The sequence below is a fragment of the Hypanus sabinus genome, chromosome 29 (genome assembly GCF_030144855.1).
Source record: "Hypanus sabinus isolate sHypSab1 chromosome 29, sHypSab1.hap1, whole genome shotgun sequence".
NCBI lineage: Eukaryota > Metazoa > Chordata > Chondrichthyes > Myliobatiformes > Dasyatidae > Hypanus > Hypanus sabinus.
Window position 1 is genome coordinate 22,411,666 of NC_082734.1, and position 20,744 is coordinate 22,432,409.

Consider the following 20,744-nt stretch of genomic DNA (forward strand, 5'->3'; position numbering starts at 1 on the left):
ACCTTCTGCAGCTTCTTTCGGTCCTGTGCAGTAGACCTCCATACCAGACAGTGATGCAGCCTGTCAGAATGCTCTCCATAGTACAACTACAGAAGTTTTTGAGTGTATTTGTTGGCATGCCAAATTCAAACTCCTAATAAAGTATACCCGCTGTCTTGCCTTCTTTATGACTACATCAATGTGCTGGGACCAGGTTAGATCCTCTGAGATCTTGACACCCAGGAACTTGAAGCTAAGATCAATCTAACAATTCTAACTCTTCATCCATTTTATTTTCATTCATGCACCTGTGGGAAAGTCTCTGAAATGTTCCTAATGTATCTGTGGAGAGAGCATGCAAACTCCACACAGTCAACACCGGAAGTGTGGATCGAACACGGATTATTGGAGCTGTGGGGACGAGGCTCTGTCTGTAGCTGTGGTGGTTCAGTCCAAAATCCGTGGTCCAGTCTGTGGACTCTGGACTCCGGGTTTTCCGGCGGTCCCTTGCTGCGGTTGGACTTAATCAGAAACACCTGAGGCTCATATTGGCACTGGGAATATCAATGGCCCTGGTATTGAATGTGGTTGGGGGTTGTCTTGTCAAGATACTCATGGTACAGATGGCTGGTGGAAGGCTAGAATGGGCACTTGCCATCCTTGGGGCCCCGTTGGAGAACCATGGCTTCTGGGAGCCTTGCTGGTAGTAGTTGGAGTGGTCATTGTGGTAGGGATTCAGCTGTTTACTGGGCCAGCTGGGTGGCCGTCAGCCACTCTGAGCTAGGTAGGGATCCGGTTGTTTCCCTAGCCAGCCAAGGCTGCCGCCTGTAACCGCTACTTGGAGCTACCCCGGTGCAGAGATGGAACTGTCTGTTGTTCCTTGGTGTTTGTCTCTTCCTGTCCTTGCCCCTGTGGGGTAAGTCAGGCTGTTCTGCCATTGCCTGATGGATGGTCCTGCCCCACCTTGATGAGTCCTGGCTTGTGGGTGGATAAGTCCCGGTTCATGTTAGTGTCCTGTGAAAGATGAGTCCCGGCTTATCGGAGGATAAGTCCCGGCTCCACGTTGATGTACAGTTCCTAGTCTTCCCCAAGCTCCAAGCCTGCAGCCTCCAGCCTTGACCCAAGCCTCAAGACCCCAAGTCCCTAGCCAAGCCTCGTCATGTCCTCACCTGGGTTTGGGGGTCCGAGCCCAAGGCAAGACCCAGGTTCTGGGTCCTTTTCCAGTCTCGGGTTCAGTGTCCACCCCAGGCTCCTTGTTCCCAGTCCCTCGTACTGGTCCTGCTTCCCCTGCCTGGACTACATCCCGTCCCGTCCTTGGGTTCCGTCTCGTCCTGTTTCTGGGACTCCAGTGTCTGTGTTCTGCAGTTGGGTCCTGATTCAACACCTGACTTATGACAGTAGCACCCTCGAGAAAGTGTGTGAATTGTCCTGAATAAGAGTGTCAGCCTGAAACATCAGCTCTCTGTCCACAGATGCTGCCTGACCTGCCGAGTTCCTCCAGCATTGTGTGTGTTTCTGAGGACTGCAGAATCTTTAGAGTTTGTGTTTTTTTTGGGGGGGGGTGAGGTGAGAATTGAATCGTGTTTTCTTTTATTCACACATTTTACAAATTCCTAGTCACATTTTGAGGGAGGGCTAATGGCCAGGGCGTAGGACCAGAAGTCCCAGTCCCATTGAAGGTTCTCTACCAGAAACACTGACTGTTTATTCTCCTCCATAGATGCTGCCTGACTCGCTGAGTTCCTCATTCTGTGTGTGTTATTCCTGAATTCCAGCATTCGCAGAATCCCTTGTGTTCTATTTTAAATCTCGTTTTTTATTTGCTCTCTTTGAAGATGGTACATGACCTGCTCATCATTTCCAACGTTTCATGTTTTTTACTACCTAAATATTTATTAACAAGTTTCAGCCAATGGTAACGATCGAATTCGCGGCCAATGAGAACGCTCCTTCTCCTGTCCGCCAATCAATGTTGTCTATTCTCAACCAATGACAGTACCGATCGTATTTCAGTCCATGGAGGTCCCCGTTGTTTCATCGACCAATCAATTTGGCCAATCGGTTTCCACCTTCTAACCAATCAGCGCAGCCCTGTGTCTTGACCCAATCAGGAGAGCCGCGCTGCTGTTGTCCCGGTAACCAGAGGTCAGGGGGCGGCACGCGTTTGGCGGGAGATTGGCTCCTGGAAGCGAGCGGAGGCCGAGGTAATGGAGCGGGCGTTTTGCCGCTGCCGTTCTCCCGGAGCAGGGGCTCTTCCACGCCGTGCCAAGCTGGCCACGTCCGGGACCGGGAGCGGGCTCTCCGAGGGGAAATCGAGGCGCCGCGGGCCCGGGAGGTGGGAGGACGGTGGCCGGGGAAAAAGGGCAAGGACGTGCGGCGGCGTATTTGTCCCTGGATTACCCAGGCTCGGGTAGAGCGGCCACCGAATAATTTACCCCAGGCTGCCGAGCTTCTACCCGCCTGGCAGGGCCTGGCTGTAATGCCTCATGTGTCAGGCAGCGCCTGCGAAGGCTTTGCTGGGGAGCTGAGTGCCTGTGTGGGGTGGGTGGTAAGAGGTTGTTTCACCTGACTCTGTGGTAGTGTGTGTTTGTGGGGTGAAGGAAATTCTTTCACTTGATTCTGTGGTTACACTTAAACTCACAAACTTCTGACCTGTAGGTAACAGTTCAATAGCCTCAGCTTGCACTTAAGTGCTTTTGATTTGGTGGGGTGACCATCCGTGCTCTGGGCCATAAAGCGATCTGTTCAAAATCAGAGTATTGAATTTAGTAAATTGTATAAGCTGGTGTGCAAATCTGGTCACTTACCTACAGGAATATATTAATAAGATTTGGAAGAATGCAGAGAAACTTTACGTTGAAGATCTGAGTTATATATAAGATAAGGTTGAATAGGTTAGGACTTGATTGGAGTGTTGGAGACAGAGGAGATTTGATAGAGATGTACAAAATTTTGAAGGTATAGGGTTAGTGCAAGCTGGCTTTTTTCTCTGAGGTTGGCTGAGACAAGGTCATGGGCTGAAGGTGAAAGGTGAACCTGAGGGTGACCTTCTTCACTTAGAAGTGTGTGTGGAATGAGCTGCCAGCAGAAGTGGCAGATGCAGGTTTGATTGCAACATTTAAGTGAAGTTTGGATGATTACAAGAATGGGAAGGGGATCGGGGCCTGGCTTGATGGGACTAGGCAGAATAGCAATTTAGCATGAACGAGATGGGCCGAAAGGCTTGTTACTGTGTGGTAGTACTCTGACTATGTTGCTAGGGCAACTGGGGTGACTTGTGAACGTGGATTTCCCCAATCTAACCTTGGTTCTTTGAATACCACTGTGGTATGGTTTACATTCACCTGGTCTGTGAAATGGGATGTTCCTCCAACACATCGCACTTTCATTGGAGTAGCATTCCTTCAGTAACATTTGGGGTTGTGCTTATATCCTACAATGAAGTTTGAGACCTGGTTTATTAGTTAATCAGGTTATTATGGTCACTCTGAGATAGTAAGCAACCTGCCTTGCATGCTGTTCACTTGCACACGAGATTTTGCAGTTGCTGGAAATCCGGAGCAGTAGACACGAACAGCTGGAGGGACTTTCATGTGTTTGCTGCAATAAGTGTAGACAGAGTTGGTTTACGTGATGTGCCGAGCTGTGTCTACGTCGCTGTAGTTTTGTGTGGTCATGTGCAGAGCACTTGCCGTACCAAGCTGTGATGTATCTGATAGACTGCTCTCCGTGGATGCATTGGTAAAGATTGCTGAGGGCTAATGTGGACGTGCTGTGGCCTCATTAGGAAGTCGAGCTGATGGTGGGGCTTGGTGGTTGTAGTATCAGTGTGGTCGGACGATGACAGGCTCTTGATGATGTTCACCTGAAGCTGTCAACCCTCTTGCTTTCACTGTTCATATAGACAGGAGTGGGTGCAATCCCCCCTTCCTTCCTGAAGTCTTTCATTTTGCTGACATAGAGAGAGGTTGTTGTCATGACACCAATTTGCCATCTCCTTCCTGCATTCTGACGGATGATTTGAGATATGGTGGCATCATCTATAAACTTGCAGAGTGGATTTAGATTGGAATCTGGCCAAGCTGTGTGTGTGTGTGTGTGACAGCCTTATGAGATGCCAGTGTTGGGAGTAAATGTAGCAGCAATATTGCTGCCTGTCCCTACTGATTACATTATGTTGGTCAGGAACAGGGATCCCATTGCAAAGGGAGGTGTTGAGTCCCAGGTTTTTGAGCTTGGAATAAATTATAGTATTAAAGGCAGAGCAATAGTCAAACATCCGTTTATTTCAGCACTGATGCTTCAGAGGGGACTGTAAGGGGAGGGAGGGCTGTGTTTTGGTGAGGGGCAGATTACAGTGGGTCCAGGCTGTCTGGGAGGCTTGTACCAAGATACAGTGAAAAGATTTTGTTTGCACGGTATCCAGATGATCCTGCCGTATATTATCTCACCAAGGAAGTAAAAAGAAATCAGAATTTAGAATACCATGTTGCAGTTCCAGAGAGAGTGCAGTGCAGGCCGTCAAAGTTCATTGAGGTAGCTTTGGAGGTTAGGAGTGCAAAGGTTCATTTTTGTATATGAGAGGTCTGCCTATGTGATAAGAGTGGGGTAGATGCTGCCCTTGAGTCTGCTGTCAGGCTTTTCTCTCTGCTGTCAATGGGGGAAAGGAGATAGACTGGTATTTCCTTAAAATAGTCAGGGATACAGGGCGTTATGTGCACGTATGCTTTTCTGGTCAATATAAACTAGAGCTGTTGCGTACAGTGACAAGGCTGTTAGTGTTCTTGCAGTAGAGTAGGTGAGCACATTGTGTATGCCGTAAGGGGAACTTGTATGTCAGAGAGGGAAATACACTTCTGGCAGTGGAGGAATGTGGAAGGTCAAATCATAAACACCAGAGGTTCTGCAGATCGTGGAAGTCTTGAGCAACACATATAAATAAAACGCTGGAGGAGCTCAGCGAGCCAGGCAGTGTCTCTGGAGGGGAATGAATGGTGGACGTTTCAGGCACCAAGGTGAAACTCTGACAGTTTGTTGCCTGACTTGCCGGGTTCCTCCAGCATTTTATGTGTGGTGGAAGAGGAAATGATTTGTGGTGTCAGGAAAGTTGTGAAGTCTTTTAAATACTTTGTGAAAATATGTTAGTATGTCTATTTTATAATGGGTGAATACTTTTGTACTGTTGGCTGTAAAAAGCAACCACTTAAATACACTGGATGTAATTAGTCTTTTGATGTAATGACACAATGAGCATTGCAAAGGCCCAGTATTCTGAAGATTCTGAAAAAGACTAAGGAGCTGGTGGTGGACCTGAGGAGGGCTAAGGCACCGGTGACCCTGTTTCCATCCAAGGGGTCAGTGTGGACATGGTGGAGGATTACAAATACCTGGGGATACGAATTGACAATAAACTGGACTGGTCAAAGAACACTGAGGCTGCCTACAAGAAGGGTCAGAGCTGTCTCTACTTCCTGAGGAGACTGAGGTCCTTTGACATCTGCCGGACGATGCTGAGGATGTTCTACGAGTCTGTGGTGGCCAATGCTATCATGTTTGCTGTTGTGTGCTGGGGCAGCAGGCTGAGGGTAGCAGACACCAACAGAATCAACAAACTCATTTGTAAGGCCGGTGATGTTGTGGGGGTGGAACTGGACTCTGATGTTTGTGTCTGAAAAGAGGATGCTGACCAAGTTGCATGCCAATTGGCATAACTAACTTATTATTTAATTATTTATGGTTTTATATTGCTATATCTCTACAGTGTTCTTGGTTGGTGCGACTGTAACAAAACCCAATTTCCCTTGGGATCAATATAAGTATGTCTGTCTGTTTTAGTTTTTGTATCCTGAGATTTCCAGGGCAATCTTTCATAGTTTATCCCGATTCCTCAAACCTTGAAGCAGGTTTCCAGAATCAATATGTAAAAACAAGACTGTTTGCAAAGCAACTCACACAAAATGCTGGAGAAACTCAGCAGGTGGGGCATCATCTATGGAGAGGAACAGAGTGGATATTTCAGGTTGAAACACCTTGTCAAGACTTTAGACTATAAAGTTCTGATGAAGGATCTCAGCCTGAAACGTCAACTGCATAGTCCCCTCCATAGATGCTGCCTGACCTGTTCAGCCCTTCAGCATTTTGTGTGTGTTTCTCTGGATTTCCAGAACCTGCAGAATCTCATTTGTTTGCAAATTGGTGCAAGCTGGGGTTCAATAATCTGTTCTTGTAGTTCAGTATCAGCTGAATTTCTTGATTGGAAATCAATGTTAATAATTCAGTTTTGAACGTTGTTGACTGCATTTTCTAACAGTACTATTCTTCAGAAGTTTCAAATTGATTTATTGGTGGATGCTTTGTTAAGCAATGAAACAGATCCAAAACCCTGTAATAAATGCGCACAAAATTAATTTTAAAGTTTGAATGTGGATTGTATCTTTGTTTATAAATGGAATGAGGGAGCAGGAGTGGTTTTTATTGTGGTTTGCATAACGCTTTCCTGTTTTGACAGATCTTTGTCCATCAATAAGTAACTCTGTGAAAGTCAAGACTTGTTTGATGCTTTTTAAAAACACTTGTATTTTCACAGTAGCAAACATGAGATTCTGCAGATGCTGGAAATCCAGAGTAACACACACAAAATGCTGGAGCCACGTCAGGTGGCTTCTGTGGAAATGAATAAATGCTACTTGATATGTTAATTTCATCGAATTTGTGCATGTTGCTCTGGATTTTCACAGCATTTTCTTTTGCTCTTCGAGCTTCAATATTTAAGTGACAGTCTTTTGCACATCACGTTTGCCATCCAAAGATACTTCATTATTGCCAAGTACTTCAGGTGTGCTGAAGCTGCGAGCAATGCTGCGTAAATAGATCTTTATTACAACTGGATCCTGTGCTTTGAATATGACCTGAGTATTTTGGAAGAGGGCTGAGACTGCAGTAGAATTGTTGATTCAGACATTCACTCACAAGGTCAAATTGATTTTATTGTCATGTGCACAAGCATCGTGAAGTAGACTGTAAGTTATAGCAGCAGAATCATGAAATTTGGCCCATCGAGTCTACTGCCATTCAACCATGGCTAATTTATTTTCCCCCTCAACCTCATTCTCCTGCCTTCTCCCTGTAACCTTTGACGCCCTTTCTAAGCAAGACCATAAAAGGTGAACTTCACTGGCTGGAAATTCACTGACATTCAATGATCACAAACGTTTTCACTTTTACCTCAGGAAGCTCCACTGTTCAGTGACGTCCACTGAAGGAGCACAAGCACTTGGCTATCAGACAAGCACCAGGCCCTCTTCAGCACCAAGGCAAAATGGCTTGTCATTATCAAGTTCACGCTGCAGGTGAAAACCAGATGGCACAGTAGCCTAGTGGTCAGCACAATCACTTTACAGCACCAGCAACCACCGATTGGGGTTCAATTCCTGCCGCTGTCTGTAAGGAGTTTGCATATTCTCCCCGTGAACATGTAGGGTGTCCTCCGGGTGCCTGGGTTTCCTCCTGCATTCAAAAGACGTAGAGTTAGGGTTAAGCTTAGTGAGTTCTGAGCATGCTACAGGTACCGTGAAAAACTTGCATGCAGGGCCATTATGGGCTCAATAACTACCCACATTGCCCAGAATATAATTGTATGTTAATTACTCATAAATTATGCAAGATAGTGAAGAGAAAAAAGACCGTATAAAACAGTGCAAGCGGTGGTCCATAATGTTCCGTTACTGAGTTATAGTTACAGTTGAATGAAAGTAGTTGTTGCTGAATCTGGTGGTGTGGCACTTCAGGCTTCTATACCTCCTGTCTGACAGTAGCAGCAAGCAAAGATCGTTACTTTGATAGGCGCTGCCTCTGTGCCTTCTGTAGGTACTGTCAGTGGCGTGAAGACTTGTCTTAAATGATGCAGTGGCTGGCCACAGTTGTGTACTGGAATGAGCTACTTGGTAAACGGTGGATGAGGTCATTTGAAAGCATGAAATGATTGTCCATTCCTTCCAAAGGGATGGCAGAAATATTAATTGTCAGATAGATTAATATAAAAATACCAGGAAAATAAATTTCTTAATTTCTTTTTACCATAAATCCGGATGCCTGTGCAGACAGGTATTGTGCATGGATTGCAAATGTTGTGTTACAAGATGTTTCTGGAGTATTTCAAAGGCTGTAGAGTCCTGTGCAAAAGTTTTATTTACGTATATGATATAGCTTTGGTGCCTAAGACTTTTGTACAGTACTGTAAATTGGGATATACTACTGTCACAAAATATCTTCAAGAGATGCAACTTTAAAAAAAAGCTGTAAGAAGGGGAAAAGATGAAATATGAGGGCAGACTAGCCAATAATATAAAGCAGGATACTGGAAGTTTTTCAGTTATATAAAGAGTTAAAAGGGAGGTGAGAGTTCATATTGGACCACTGGAAAATGCTGGTGAGGCAGTAATGGGGGACAAAGAAATGGCAAATGAGCTTAATGGGTACTTTGTATTTGTCTTCACTGTGGAAGACACTTGCAGTGTGCCACAGGTCTGTGGGTGTCAGGGTGCAGGAGTGAGTGCCATTGCAATGACAAAGAAGAAAGTGCGAGGGAAACTCAAAGGTCTTGAGGTGTACCAATCACTTGGACCAGATGGACTACATCCCAGAGCCCTGGGAGAGGTTATGGAAGAGATAATGGATATATATTAGTCATGATCTTCCAAGAATCGCTTGATTCTGGCATTGTCCTGGAGGACTGGAAGATTGCAAATGTCATTCCACTCTAAGAAAAGAGGAAGGCAAAAGAGAGGAAATTCTTTGAGGAAGTAATAAGCAGAGGAGAGGTAGTGGATGCCATTTACTTAGATTTTCAGAAGACATTTAATACGGTCAACACATGTGGCTGCCTAACAGGATAAAATACTGGCATGGATAGCGGAATGGCTGACGGGCAGGAGGCAGCAAGTGGGAGTAAAGGGGGCCTTTTCTGGTTGACTGCCAGTGACTAGTGGTGTTCCTCAGGGGTCAGTATTGGGACCGCTGCTTTTCACTTTGTCTGGCAATGATCTGGATAATTGAATTGATTTTTTTGTGGCAAAGTTTGTGGATGGTTCCCAAAACAGGTTAAGAAGTAGGTCATGCTGGTTGTCAATGGGTGGTGTGTCGCAGAGGTCGGCGCTGGGCCTGCAACTTTTCACGATGTACATTAACGATCTGGAAGAGGGGACCAAGTGTAGTGTATCTAAGTTTGCTGATTCAGTGGAAAATCAGATAGTGCAGAAGAGACGGAGAGTGCAGAGAGATATAGGTAGGTTAAATGAGTGGGAAGGGGCCTGGCAGATAGAGTACAATGTTGGTAAATGCGAGGTCATCCAATTTGGAAGGAAAAATGAAAAAGGTTATTTAAATGGTAAAAAAAAATTGCAGCATACTGATGTGCAGAGGGACTTGGGAGTGTTTGTGCATGAATCTCAAAAGGTTGGTTTGCAAGTGCAGCATGTTATCAAGAAGATAAATGGAATGTTGACCTTCATTGCTCTAGGGATTGAATTTAAGAGCAGGGAGGTTATGCTGCAACTATACAGGGTTCTGGTGAGGCTGCACCTGGAGTACTGCGTGCAGTTCTGGTCTCCTTACTTGAAGGATATACTGGCTTTGGAGGTAGTGCAGAGAAGGTTCAGCAGGTTGATACAGATATGACAGGGTTGGACTATGAGGAGAGAGTGGGTCACCTGGGACTGTACTTGCTGGAATTCAGAAGAATGATAGGAGATGTTATAGAAACATAAAATTATAAAAGAAATAGATAGATAAGAGGCAGGAAAGTTATTTCCACTGGTAGGTGAGCTAGAACTAGGGGACATATCCTCAAGATTCAGGGGAGTAGATTTAGGATGTCGTTGAAGAGGAACTCCTTTTTCCAGAGAGTGGTGAATCTGTGGAATACTCTGCCTAATGAAACTGGAGGCTATCTCAGTGAATGTAGTTAAGACAAGGTTGGATAGATTTTGGCATAGTAGGGGAATTAAGGGTTATGGGGAAAAGGCAGGTAGGTGGAGATGAGTCTATGGTCAGATCAGCCATGATCTTATTGAATGGCGGAGCAGGCTCGACGAGGGGCCGACTCCTGCTCTTATTTCTTAATTTTTTATAAAGGCAAGGAGGTAATGCTGAGCCTTTATAAGACACTAGTCGGGCCACAGTTGGAGTATTGTCAACAGTTTTGGGCCCCATATCTCAGAACCGATGTGTGGTCATTGGAGGGAGTCCAGAGGAGATTCGCGAGGATGATTCTGGGAATGAAGGGGTTCACATATGAGGAGTGTTCGGCAGCTTTGGGCCTGTACTCGCTGAAATTTAGAAGAATATGGGGTGAATTTCATTGAAATCTACTGAATGTTGAAATGACTTAATAAGGTGGATTGAGAGGATGTTTCCTATGATGGGGATCTCAAAACTGAGGGGCGATCCTTAGGAACAGAGGTAAGAAGGATTTTTGTTTCGACAGAGTAGTAAATCTGTGGAATGCTCTGTAGTGGGGCCAGGTCTGTGCGTGTATTTAAGGTGGAAGTTGATAGTTTCCTGATCAGTCAGGGCATCAAAGGACGTGGCGAAAAGGCAGGTGTATGGGGTTCAGTGGGATCTGGGATCAGCCATGATGGAATGGTGGAGCAGACTCAGCTGAATGGCCTAATTCTGCCCCTACGTCTTATGGTCTTGTGGTCTTGCGCAGATAAAACATGCTTAGTGCAAAGAAGAAGCCATATGGCAGTAGTGGCAATGGCAGCCAGCCGTCCGCGAAACGCGTGCGAGGAGACTGGGACGAGGAGGGGCCGTCGCAGTTTGAAGATGAGCTGGCGTACCTGGATGAAGTGGAGGCAGAGATGCTCCTGGATGCTAAGGAAATGCAGCTGTCGCATGATTCGGTTCCAGTTGGTAGGTGGCAGTGTGCTTTTATTCATTGTCTCTGTCTGTTGCTCCTTCTGCCTGTCTGGCTCATTGGTATTTATGATATTCATTATTAGCACATGTACAAAGGAAGAGTGAAAAATTTTGCTTTGCCGTGTCATCCATACAGATAATTGCATTTCATCAATGTGTTGAGGTAATACAAGGGAAAGCGATAACAGAATGCAGAATTAAGTGTTACAGTAAGGTGTAAGGCCATAAGAAACACAGTAGATTCTGCAGATTTTGGATATTGTGAGTAACACACCAGGGGAACACAGGAAGTCCAGCAGTATCTCTGGAGATGAATAAACAATTAACATTTTGGTCCCAGACACTTCATCAGGACTGGAAATGACGGGGGACGAAACCAAGGCCACAGCAGGGTGGATTATGATGTCATCTTTTGGACAGTTCGGAAGTTATATGAACTGTAATGTGGTGTTATAAACCTTGTAAACTTTCTGCTTTCAGGAAACCTGTTTTCTTCAGATTTCAAGAACATTAAGTGGCAGCGGCCGCCTGCACCAGCGATCAACCCGAAAGAGGATAGCATTGCTTTCCAGCAGGTGGAGTTGGAGTACTATGTGGGTAAGTGATCATATCAGCAGTGATACTGAGCGGGAAGCTCTGGCTGAGACAAAGCCCTGGGTTTGGATCCAGCCGTCCACTTTATGTTGTGGTATAAAAGCATCAGTGGCCCGATGGTACATTTAAAAGAAAACAAACTGCGTAGGTTTGATTATGATTAGTATTATTATTATTATTGTCACATGTACCAAGATACCGTGGAAAGTTTGCCCTGTATAATTTTTTTTACAGGTAAGATCATTACACACTGCATTGAGGTAGAACAAGGTAAAACGTGCAAATTAAAGTGTAAGATTTACAGGAAAAAGTTCAGTGCAGATAAATGATAGAAGTTGAAGATCATAATGAGGTAGCTTGTGAGGTCAAAAGTCCATCTTATTGTACTGGAGGTCCGTTCTAGAGTCTGACAACAGTGGGACAGATGCTGTCCTTGTGTCTGGTGGTATGTCCTCTCGGGCTTTTATATTTTCTGCCTGATGGGAGAGGGGAGAAGAGAGAACATCTGGGGGTGAGGGGAGGAGGAGTCTTTGATTATGCTAGAGGGGAGGCTGGTTTCTGTGATGTGCTGAGCTGTGTCTAGTCCTCTGCTGTTTTTTGTGGTCACTTGCAGAGCAGTTGATACACATCCAGACACCATACTTTCTATGGCGCATTGCTAAAAATTGAAGAGTCAATGGGGGTTATTACTGTGTGTGCTTTAGACCCAAGGTAAGCTGAGTAACAGTTAAGTTTACACAATCTGAGCTGATAACACAGCACTGAAGAGCTGAATGGCCTGCTCCTGTCCGGTAGTCTGGGCAATTGTGTGCCCCTCGGAAAATGTGAGGTGCAATACTCATACTGTCTATTATCATTATAATATTTTAACAATCCTAACAAAAATATTAAACTTGTAACACGTAGGAACACGAGATGCTGCAGATGTTGGAAATCTAGAGTGACACAAAATGTTGGAGGAACTAAGGTCAGGCAGCATCTATGGAGAGGAATAATGTCAAAGTTTTGGGCTGCTACTCTTCATCAAGACTGGATCAGAACATGCAGGAAGGCTGTTTAGTCCATTGTATTCTTGCTGCTTCTAAACAGCTATTTTGGCTCATCACTCTTTCTCACTGTCTCAGCCGGTTAGGCAACATCCACGGAGGGGAATAAACAGTCTATTTCAGAGCTGGAAAGGAAGGGTCCCGGCCTGAAACGTCAACTGTATCTTCATTTCCATAGATGCTGCCTGACCTGCTAAGTTCCTCCAGCATTTTGTATGCTTTGTTCTGGATTTCCAGCATCTGCAGAATCCCTCATGTTTACAGGCCACATTATTTAAATTGTTATCCATGAAAGAAATTGAGGTTTGGTGTTTAGATTATACACTGGAGTGTTAGTTTGCCATTGTTTATTAGGATTTAATTGGAGTTTTGATTTTTTTTTTGGCGAATGTACTTTGACTTTGGTTCTGGTTTGATCTCCATTTCAGTTGGTCCCTGTCTTGCTGTACCCGTTGTTCTTCTCTGCAGGGTGCTGTGAAAATATTATCTTTCAGCCACTTAAGATTTATTCCATCTGGTTTCAGAACTTACATATCTTCATATCTTTAAATCTAACTACCATTTACTTCTGGTGTCAAAACATTCTGGAGATCTTGTATCGCAGTTGGATAGGGAGCCATTATTCCTATCTTAATGAGCATTTTCCCATTATTTTGCCATCAATATCTTGGATTCTACTAGCAACATCTTCTTTAAGCATTAATTTTTTTTCTATTGTGCAGTGCAATGGGAAACCATTTAGAGCATAGAACACAGAATTGTACAGCAGAGTGCATGCCATCCAGACCATGATGTTGTGCTGACTTTTTAACCTATTCCCAAATCTAGCCCTTCCCTCCCACCTGGGCTCATCTATAATAGAGAAATAGAGAGCTATCTAAGAGTCTTGTAAATCTCCCTAATGTATTTGCCTCTACTACCATCCTTGGCAACAATTCCACACATTCATTGCTCTGTCTATTTAAAAAAAGAACCTACCCCTGACATGCCCTTTATACTTTCCTCCAAACACTCTAAAATTATTCCCCCTTGCTCTGGGGAAAAAGAGGCTGGCTGTCCACTGTATCTACACCTCTTACCATCTCATACACAAGGCAGAACAAAAAGAAAAGCAGTAACAATTCTGAATATAATCATACAGGTCTCCTATCATTTAACTACGGGGGTAAGTGTTAATTTTTGTTTAAGGCCCATCAACAGCTTCTTCAGGGTCTACCCTCTGCTTACCGAGTGAGAATGAAAATTCAAGGCAAATTAAAATTTGCCCGTCAACATTTTCTCCAGAACTCTTTCGAGGATCTGCGATGTACTTTCGTAACTCCCTTCCAGTTCTGGTTCTGGTTTAATTTGCCACACGTTTTGCTTGTACTTTTTTTACCCAGAGTGGTGGTGTGCGGAACTTGCTGCCATGGGTGGTGGTAGACGCAGATACCTTAGGGACATTTAAGAGACACTTGGATCGGCACACAGATGATAGAAAAATGGAGGGCTGTGTGGGAGGGAAGGGTTTGAATGATCTTAAAATAGCTTATTAAGACAGCATAAGATCATGGGCCAAAGGGCCTGTACTGTGCTGTAATGATCTATGTTTTATCTTCTACTGTATTCTTTATTGGGGAAAGAGGGAGAGTCAAATTGATAAGTTGTAGAAAATTTCATACTCTGTCAATCTGAATTCAATAAGTTTCTCCACCAATTCACCGGGCCTTCATTCCAACAAAATTATTTGCTGTAGTGTGCCTTTAACTTGGGTCTGTATTGATTAGGAAGTTTCATATTACTGATTTGAATAAGAAAGCATGTACACTATTGTCCCAGAAAATTTGATTATCAGTGAATCTTTTCCAGAACTTGTTTAGTGGGGTTAGATCTGATGCTTCGGAGAAAGTTCTAAAATGATCACTATTATTCATCCAAGATGCACTGGCATTCACGTGCATGTAAATCTTAACCAAGAATAGTATTTCAGTGAAAGGTAATGCAGATGTAAGTGTTTAGAATTGGATAACTTTGGAGTGACTAATAAATGTGGGAGCGAGAAAGTTGAGGTGCCGAGATGGAATATTTCGAGGAATGAATCGTAGGTGTATTGACTTGAGTGTTATTTTCCCACTCTTGGCACTTAAAGAACCAAAGAATGTGCATTAACTTCTCACTTGAAGGATATTTAAAAATATTCTGCAGTCAGTAAATTAACTTGGGAATCCACTTACTCCTGCCATTTAAAGAGGGAGATCATAAGAACTGCAAGAGGACACTTCAGAAGGAAATCAGGAGGGCTAAAAGAAGGCATGAGGATGCTCTGCAAGACAAAGTGAAGGAGGATTGCAAGGGACAACATTGGTCCTCTTGAAGATCAGACTGGTAATCCATGTGTGGAGCCAAAAGAATTGGGGGAGATCTCAAATGGATTTTTTTTTTTGCACTTCTATTTACTTGGGAGATGGACACAGGGTCTATAGAAGTGAGGCAAAATAACATTAAGGCCATGTACAGATAAGAGAAGGAGGTGTTTGCTGTCTTTAGGCGAATTAATAAATCCCCAGGTCCTTAGAATGTTCCTTCAGGAACTACTAGGAGGCAAGGGCCCTCGCTGAGATATTTAAAGTGTCCTTTAGCAAGGGGTGAGGTGCCAGAGGATTGGAGCATAGCTAATATTGTTTTGTTGTTTAAGAAAGATCTGAGAATAAGCCAGGAAATAATATGCTTGTGAGCCTGTCATCAGTAGTAAATTATTGGAAGGTATTTTTACAAACTCAATATATAAGTATTTAGGTAGACAGAGATAAGTTGTGTCTGACAAATCTTACAGGGTTTTTTGAGGAAGTTACCAGGGAAGTTGATGAAGGCAAGGCAGTGGATGTTGTGTACATGAACCTTAGCAAGGCCTTTGACCATACTGCCCTAAAAGGTTCAGTCACTTGGCATTCAGGGTCAGGTAGTAAGTTGATTAGACATTGGCTTTGTGGAAGAAGCCGGAGAGTGGTAGTAGAGAGTTGCCTTTGGCTGGAGGCCTATGACTAGTGATGTGTCACAGGGATCGGTACTGGGTCTGTTGTTGTTTGTCTCCTATATCAATGAACTGGATGATAATTTCATAAACTGGATCAACAGATTTGCAAATGACACCACGATTGGGCGGAGCGTGTAGTGGACAGCGAGGAAGACTATCAAAGCTTGCAGAGGGATCTGGACCAGCTGGAAAAATGGGCAGAAAAATGGCAGAGGGAGTTTAATGCAGACAGGTGTGAGGTGTTGCACTTTGAGAGAACAAACTGGGATAGGACTTGTACGGACACTGAGGAGTGTGGTAGAACAGAGAGATCTGGGAATACAGATCTATAATTATTTGAAAGTAGTGTCACAGGAGGATAGGGTCATAAAGAGAGCTTTAAGCACATTGGCCTTTATAGATCAGTGTATGTGGGAGCAAAGTCGCGCATTCACTGGGAGAATGTAGCGGGAATTGTATCCAGAATGTTACACTGTAAAGTGCTGTACTAATTGGTCCTCTACCAATATTTCTATTGCAAATTAAATTATTCTCACTGAGACCTTGTAGCTGGTTCTCTCTTTCACAACATGTCTGTCAGAGGATTGAACTCCAATCCATTGCATAATTTTTGATACTAATATGACAATTCTGTATTAATAGATTGCAATGAAATGTCTGCAGAAAATATATTTCTGGATGGAAAAGATTGTTGACCAAGAGTGTGTAATGGTCATGTGAATCCTAGTATTGATCACTGATGTTTTAAGGTGATATGCTAACTGCTACACTACCTTGCTGCCTATTTTGTGCAAAGCTACGTTCCACAAAGATTCCCAGTTTTAATAACTGTATTTCCCTTTCTCTTGTAGGGTCTTACGTTGCTGGAATGCCTGGGAATAAACAGGGGCCAGTTCCTGTGACACGAATGTTTGGAATTACAATGGAAGGGAACAGCGTCTGCTGCCACATACACGGGTTTATGCCATACTTCTATGTTCAAGCCCCTGCTGGTGAGATATGTAAACCCACGCACTCAAAAAAATGTTTATTAGGCTTGTTGAATCTGTGATCCAACACAGAGTCTTACTTGAGTTTCAGAAATATTGCATGACTATTTCAAGGTCAACGATAACACGAGCTCTGTTACTGTTTGCTCTCCTTTTTTCACCAATATGTGTACTCAGTCCCCTCCACGTTGTACTAGTGCAATCTTACTACATTACTGAAACTAATCCCTCTGCATAAGATTTTCTTTTCGTGTGCAAGATGATCAAGTGGATAGCCAGACATTTTTTTTCCTCAAGAGTGGAAATGATTCAAGAGGGCATAATTTTAAGGTGATAGGAAGAAAGTATAAGGGGGATGTCAGAGGTAAGCTTTTTTACACAGTGTATTTATGTGCCGGGATGGTGGTAGAGGCGGATTAAGCGCATAGATGAAAGAAGAATGGAGGGCTAGGCAGGAGGGAAGGATTGGGTAGATCTTAGGGTAGGTTAAAAGTTGGCACAACATCGTGGGTTGAAGGACCTATACTGTTCTACGTTCTTGTATGCCAAGAAGATGCAAAGTTGACCTGGTCCACTAGCTTGGCACGACTTTGTTCTACACTGGACATTTGCTAGTTGAGTGTGAGGCCAACGTCTCGCCTCCAGTTTGTTCTGTACCTCTGCTTTGCAGTGCACAGTCGAGGTGAAGGCAACTTGCCAACCTGAACAATGCTGTTAGCTGGCAGTTCTCTCCTGAGCTGGGGGTTAGCGCAGAACGAGATGCAGGGAGTAGGGTGTGAATCGGTGTTATTTTTGGTAACCAAACTACAAAGGACCTTGCTTACACCTTGCTGAACTGGCAGGTGTAACTTCAATGACCTCAACTCTGAACTGATACCACAACTTACAAAGTCACTTTCAAGAATTCTGCAACTCATGTTCTCAATATGTATGTATTTATTTAACTTATTAATTCATCTATCTATTCATTTGTATATTTGTGGGTTTATTTACTGTATTTGCATAATTTGTTATTTTTTGCACATTGGTTGCTTGCCTGTCTTTGAGTGCTGTTTTCATTGATTCTATTGTATTTCTTTTACTGTGAATGCCAGCAAGAAAATGAATCTAGGGATAGTATATGGTAACGTGCGCAGTTTGATAATTTGCTTTGAAGCTCTGCTAGTGTTGGAAATGTTGAGTGCCAGAGCTGAACAACTGGTGCCCAACCCATTACCTGGCATTGATCGTACACTCAGTACTTCTACGTTTTAAATAAAATGCCCGTCGTGATTTCCCATTGCAGTGTTGTCATTTGCCGTCACGTTTGTAACATGCCCAAGTATCCACTCACTTGGCTTTCGTTTAATTAACCCCGTAACAATTCCTATGGCAGGTTTCAGTTCAGAGCATCTCCATGAATTTCAGCGGGAACTGAATAACATTGTGATTAAGGACATGAGGTCAAACAAGGATAACATCTCTCAAGCAGTACTGGCAGTTGATATCTGTCTGAAAGAGAGTAAGTATGATATTCAATATAGTTGGCCTCCAGTTATTATGTAATGTCTGGGGCACCAAAATTCATAACAAAATTCACACACAGTGCTAGAGGAACCTCAGCCTGAAACGTTGACTGCTTATGCCCCTCCATAGATGCTACCTGACTTGCTGAGTACCTCCAGCATTTTGTGTGTATTGCTCAAGATATCTGTCATCTGCAGAATCTCATGTTTAAAATTCAAAAGATATTTTTGAATTGTACGTGGATAGGATGGTTCAGAAGGATATGGGTCAAACATAGACACTTGATGGTTGGCATAGCTGAATTGGGCTGAATGGTCTGTTACGAGTTCTATTTCTCTGCGACTATGAAAAGGGCCAAAAACTTGTACTGAGGAGCATCAGGAAGTCTAAAAGTAATAAGAGGCGGATCAGAAGTCTTTCTGAACTGACAAAAACTTGTACGTTGTTGGAGGAGGGAGATTGTGTAGACACTGGAGAAAAGTGAATTCTGCCAGGCGCTGGGACGTTATGTTAGGTCTATAGGATGTTCGTGAGGCTAAACCTGAAGAATTCTGCCAGGCGCTGGGACGTTACATTAGGTCCATAGGATGTTGGTAAGGCTGTATCTGGAGAATTGTGCACAGCTTTGTTTACTTTTCAGAGGGAATCTGTCATTAAGCTGGAAAGAATGCAAAGAAAATCTGAGCATATTGCCTGGAGTTGAGGGCCTGAGTTACAGGGACAGGCTGGGACTTTATTCCTTTGTCCATAGGCAACTAAGGGGAGGACTTGCAGAGGTGAATCTATGGGGTGGCATAGATAGGTGAATGCTGTCCTTGTTTTTCTCAGAATAATGGAATAAAAACTAGAGCATAGGTTTAAGTTGAGTGGGGAAGGCATTAAAACGGAACTAAGGAGCAACCTAATGGAGAGGGTGGTGTATATGCCCAATGAAGTGTACTGATAAGAAAGATTTAGGGGGATGCTGGGGCAAAAAGACTCATTTAGATGGTTATGTTGGTTAGGATGGATGAACTGGGCTGAAAGGCCTGTGTTGCTCTGTGACTTTTAGATTATAAAGAAAAAAATCCACTTCAATAACTGCTTTATGATATTTCAAAGCTTATCCCAGCCAGTGAAGAACACTTATAAGGTGAAACTGGGCCGTGTGTGTCTTTATTCCTTGGAGAGCAGGAGGTTGATGAGTGACTTTATAGAGGTTTATAAGATCATGATGGATATTGATAAGGTGGATGGTCACAGTCCTTTTTTTTTCTCGTGCAGGGTCGATTGAGTGATAGGAGAAAGGTTTAAAAGAGACTGGGGTGGGGGTAACTTTTTCATTCAGGGCAAAAGCAGATAAATGGGACCAGCTCAGATACATCTTGGTTGGCATGGAATAGTTGGGCCAAGGGACCTGTTTCTGTGCAGTATAACTAACATATTACAGCCTGGGGTGTCGGAGTTCAGAGTGCAATTTTGGCATTGACTGTAAGGAGTTTGTATGTTCTCGCCAAGACTGTGGATTTTCTCCGGGTGTTCCGGTTTCCTCCCACAGTCCAAAGATTATGGGTCAGTAGGTTAATTAGTCACTGTAAATTGTCCCGTGATTAGGCTTGGGTTAAATAGGTGGGTTCCTGGGAGGCTGCATCTCTAAATAAATAGAATAAAAATGTTACTGAGGGGTTGCTTCTAATGGATGAATGTGCTATTACAGATATGTACTGCTATGGAGGAAACAAGAAGTCACCATTCTTGAAAATCACCATGGCGCTACCTCGTCTCATTGCCCCAGCTAAACGTCTGTTGGAACAAGGTTTTCGCTTTAGCTCAATGCCAATGTCCAACTATCAAGCATATGAGGCCAACATAGACTTTGAAATCAGGTATTTACTGTTCCTGTGTGAGTGTTAAAGCAATTGATTAAGAAACATTGTTTATGACATCTGCGTATTAAGTCTTGACATCTGATATAAAGTACTTTTTAAGTGAATCATTGTAAGTCTGGAAAGACTGGCGACACTTGCGGGCTGCCCTCAGTGTAACGTCGGATGTGTTGGTTGTTAACGCAAGCGATGCATTTCATTGTTTGCTTCGATGTACGAGTGATAAATACGTTTGCATCTTGGACCTTGTAGGAAACAGTAGCTAATTTGTGCACAACAAGGTCCTACAGCGACCTTGGAGTCGAGAGTCATTTATTCTCAGATGCAATGAAAAAGTTAACTTGCAGCTGCATAACAGGCACTTAGCAGAATATAAGCACCATTCACAAAAAAAGCATAAATTGTGCTGAAATTTTACAAGAAAGAGCACAATTCGAACAAAAAAAGTGTAATGTAATGGAAGTGGCCACTGTAGTGATTAAGATTGATAGAACACATTACAACACAATTCAGGCCCTTTGGCACATGTTGTACTGACCTTCTCCCCCACTCCTAAGATCAACCCAAAACATACGTGTGTGTGTGTGTGTGTGTGTGTGACGCTATTTTGGATTTCTAGCATTTGTAAAATCTCTTGTGTTGGAGGTTAGGATTCTGCTGATCTTGTTCAAAAACTCAAGTATTTGAAGGGAAGTAGCTGTTCTTGAACCTGAATCTTTTTAGTAGATATTAATTGAGGGCTGCATAGGGCCAGGGTACCAGGAAAAGCTCCCTGCTGCCCTTTGGTTTTGTGTCACACTATCTTTCATGTACTGTCAGAGGACAGGTAGGACTT

At 43.5% G+C, this 20,744-nt stretch overlaps 1 protein-coding gene across 3 annotated transcripts in view; it reads left to right on the top strand.

Moving 5' to 3' along the window:
* The first annotated feature begins 2,075 nt into the window (after positions 1-2,075).
* Positions 2,076-20,744, top strand: part of pold1 (polymerase (DNA directed), delta 1, catalytic subunit) — a 247,573-nt gene continuing 228,904 nt past the window's right edge. For all 3 annotated transcript variants that reach the window (XM_059953951.1, XM_059953950.1, XM_059953952.1), the window contains exons 1-6: positions 2,076-2,183; positions 10,688-10,890; positions 11,377-11,493; positions 16,401-16,541; positions 17,914-18,039; positions 19,741-19,909. In XM_059953951.1, the coding sequence (XP_059809934.1) occupies positions 10,695-10,890; positions 11,377-11,493; positions 16,401-16,541; positions 17,914-18,039; positions 19,741-19,909 (749 nt within the window). In that variant the 5' untranslated portion in view covers positions 2,076-2,183; positions 10,688-10,694. The remainder of the gene's footprint in view (positions 2,184-10,687; positions 10,891-11,376; positions 11,494-16,400; positions 16,542-17,913; positions 18,040-19,740; positions 19,910-20,744) is intronic.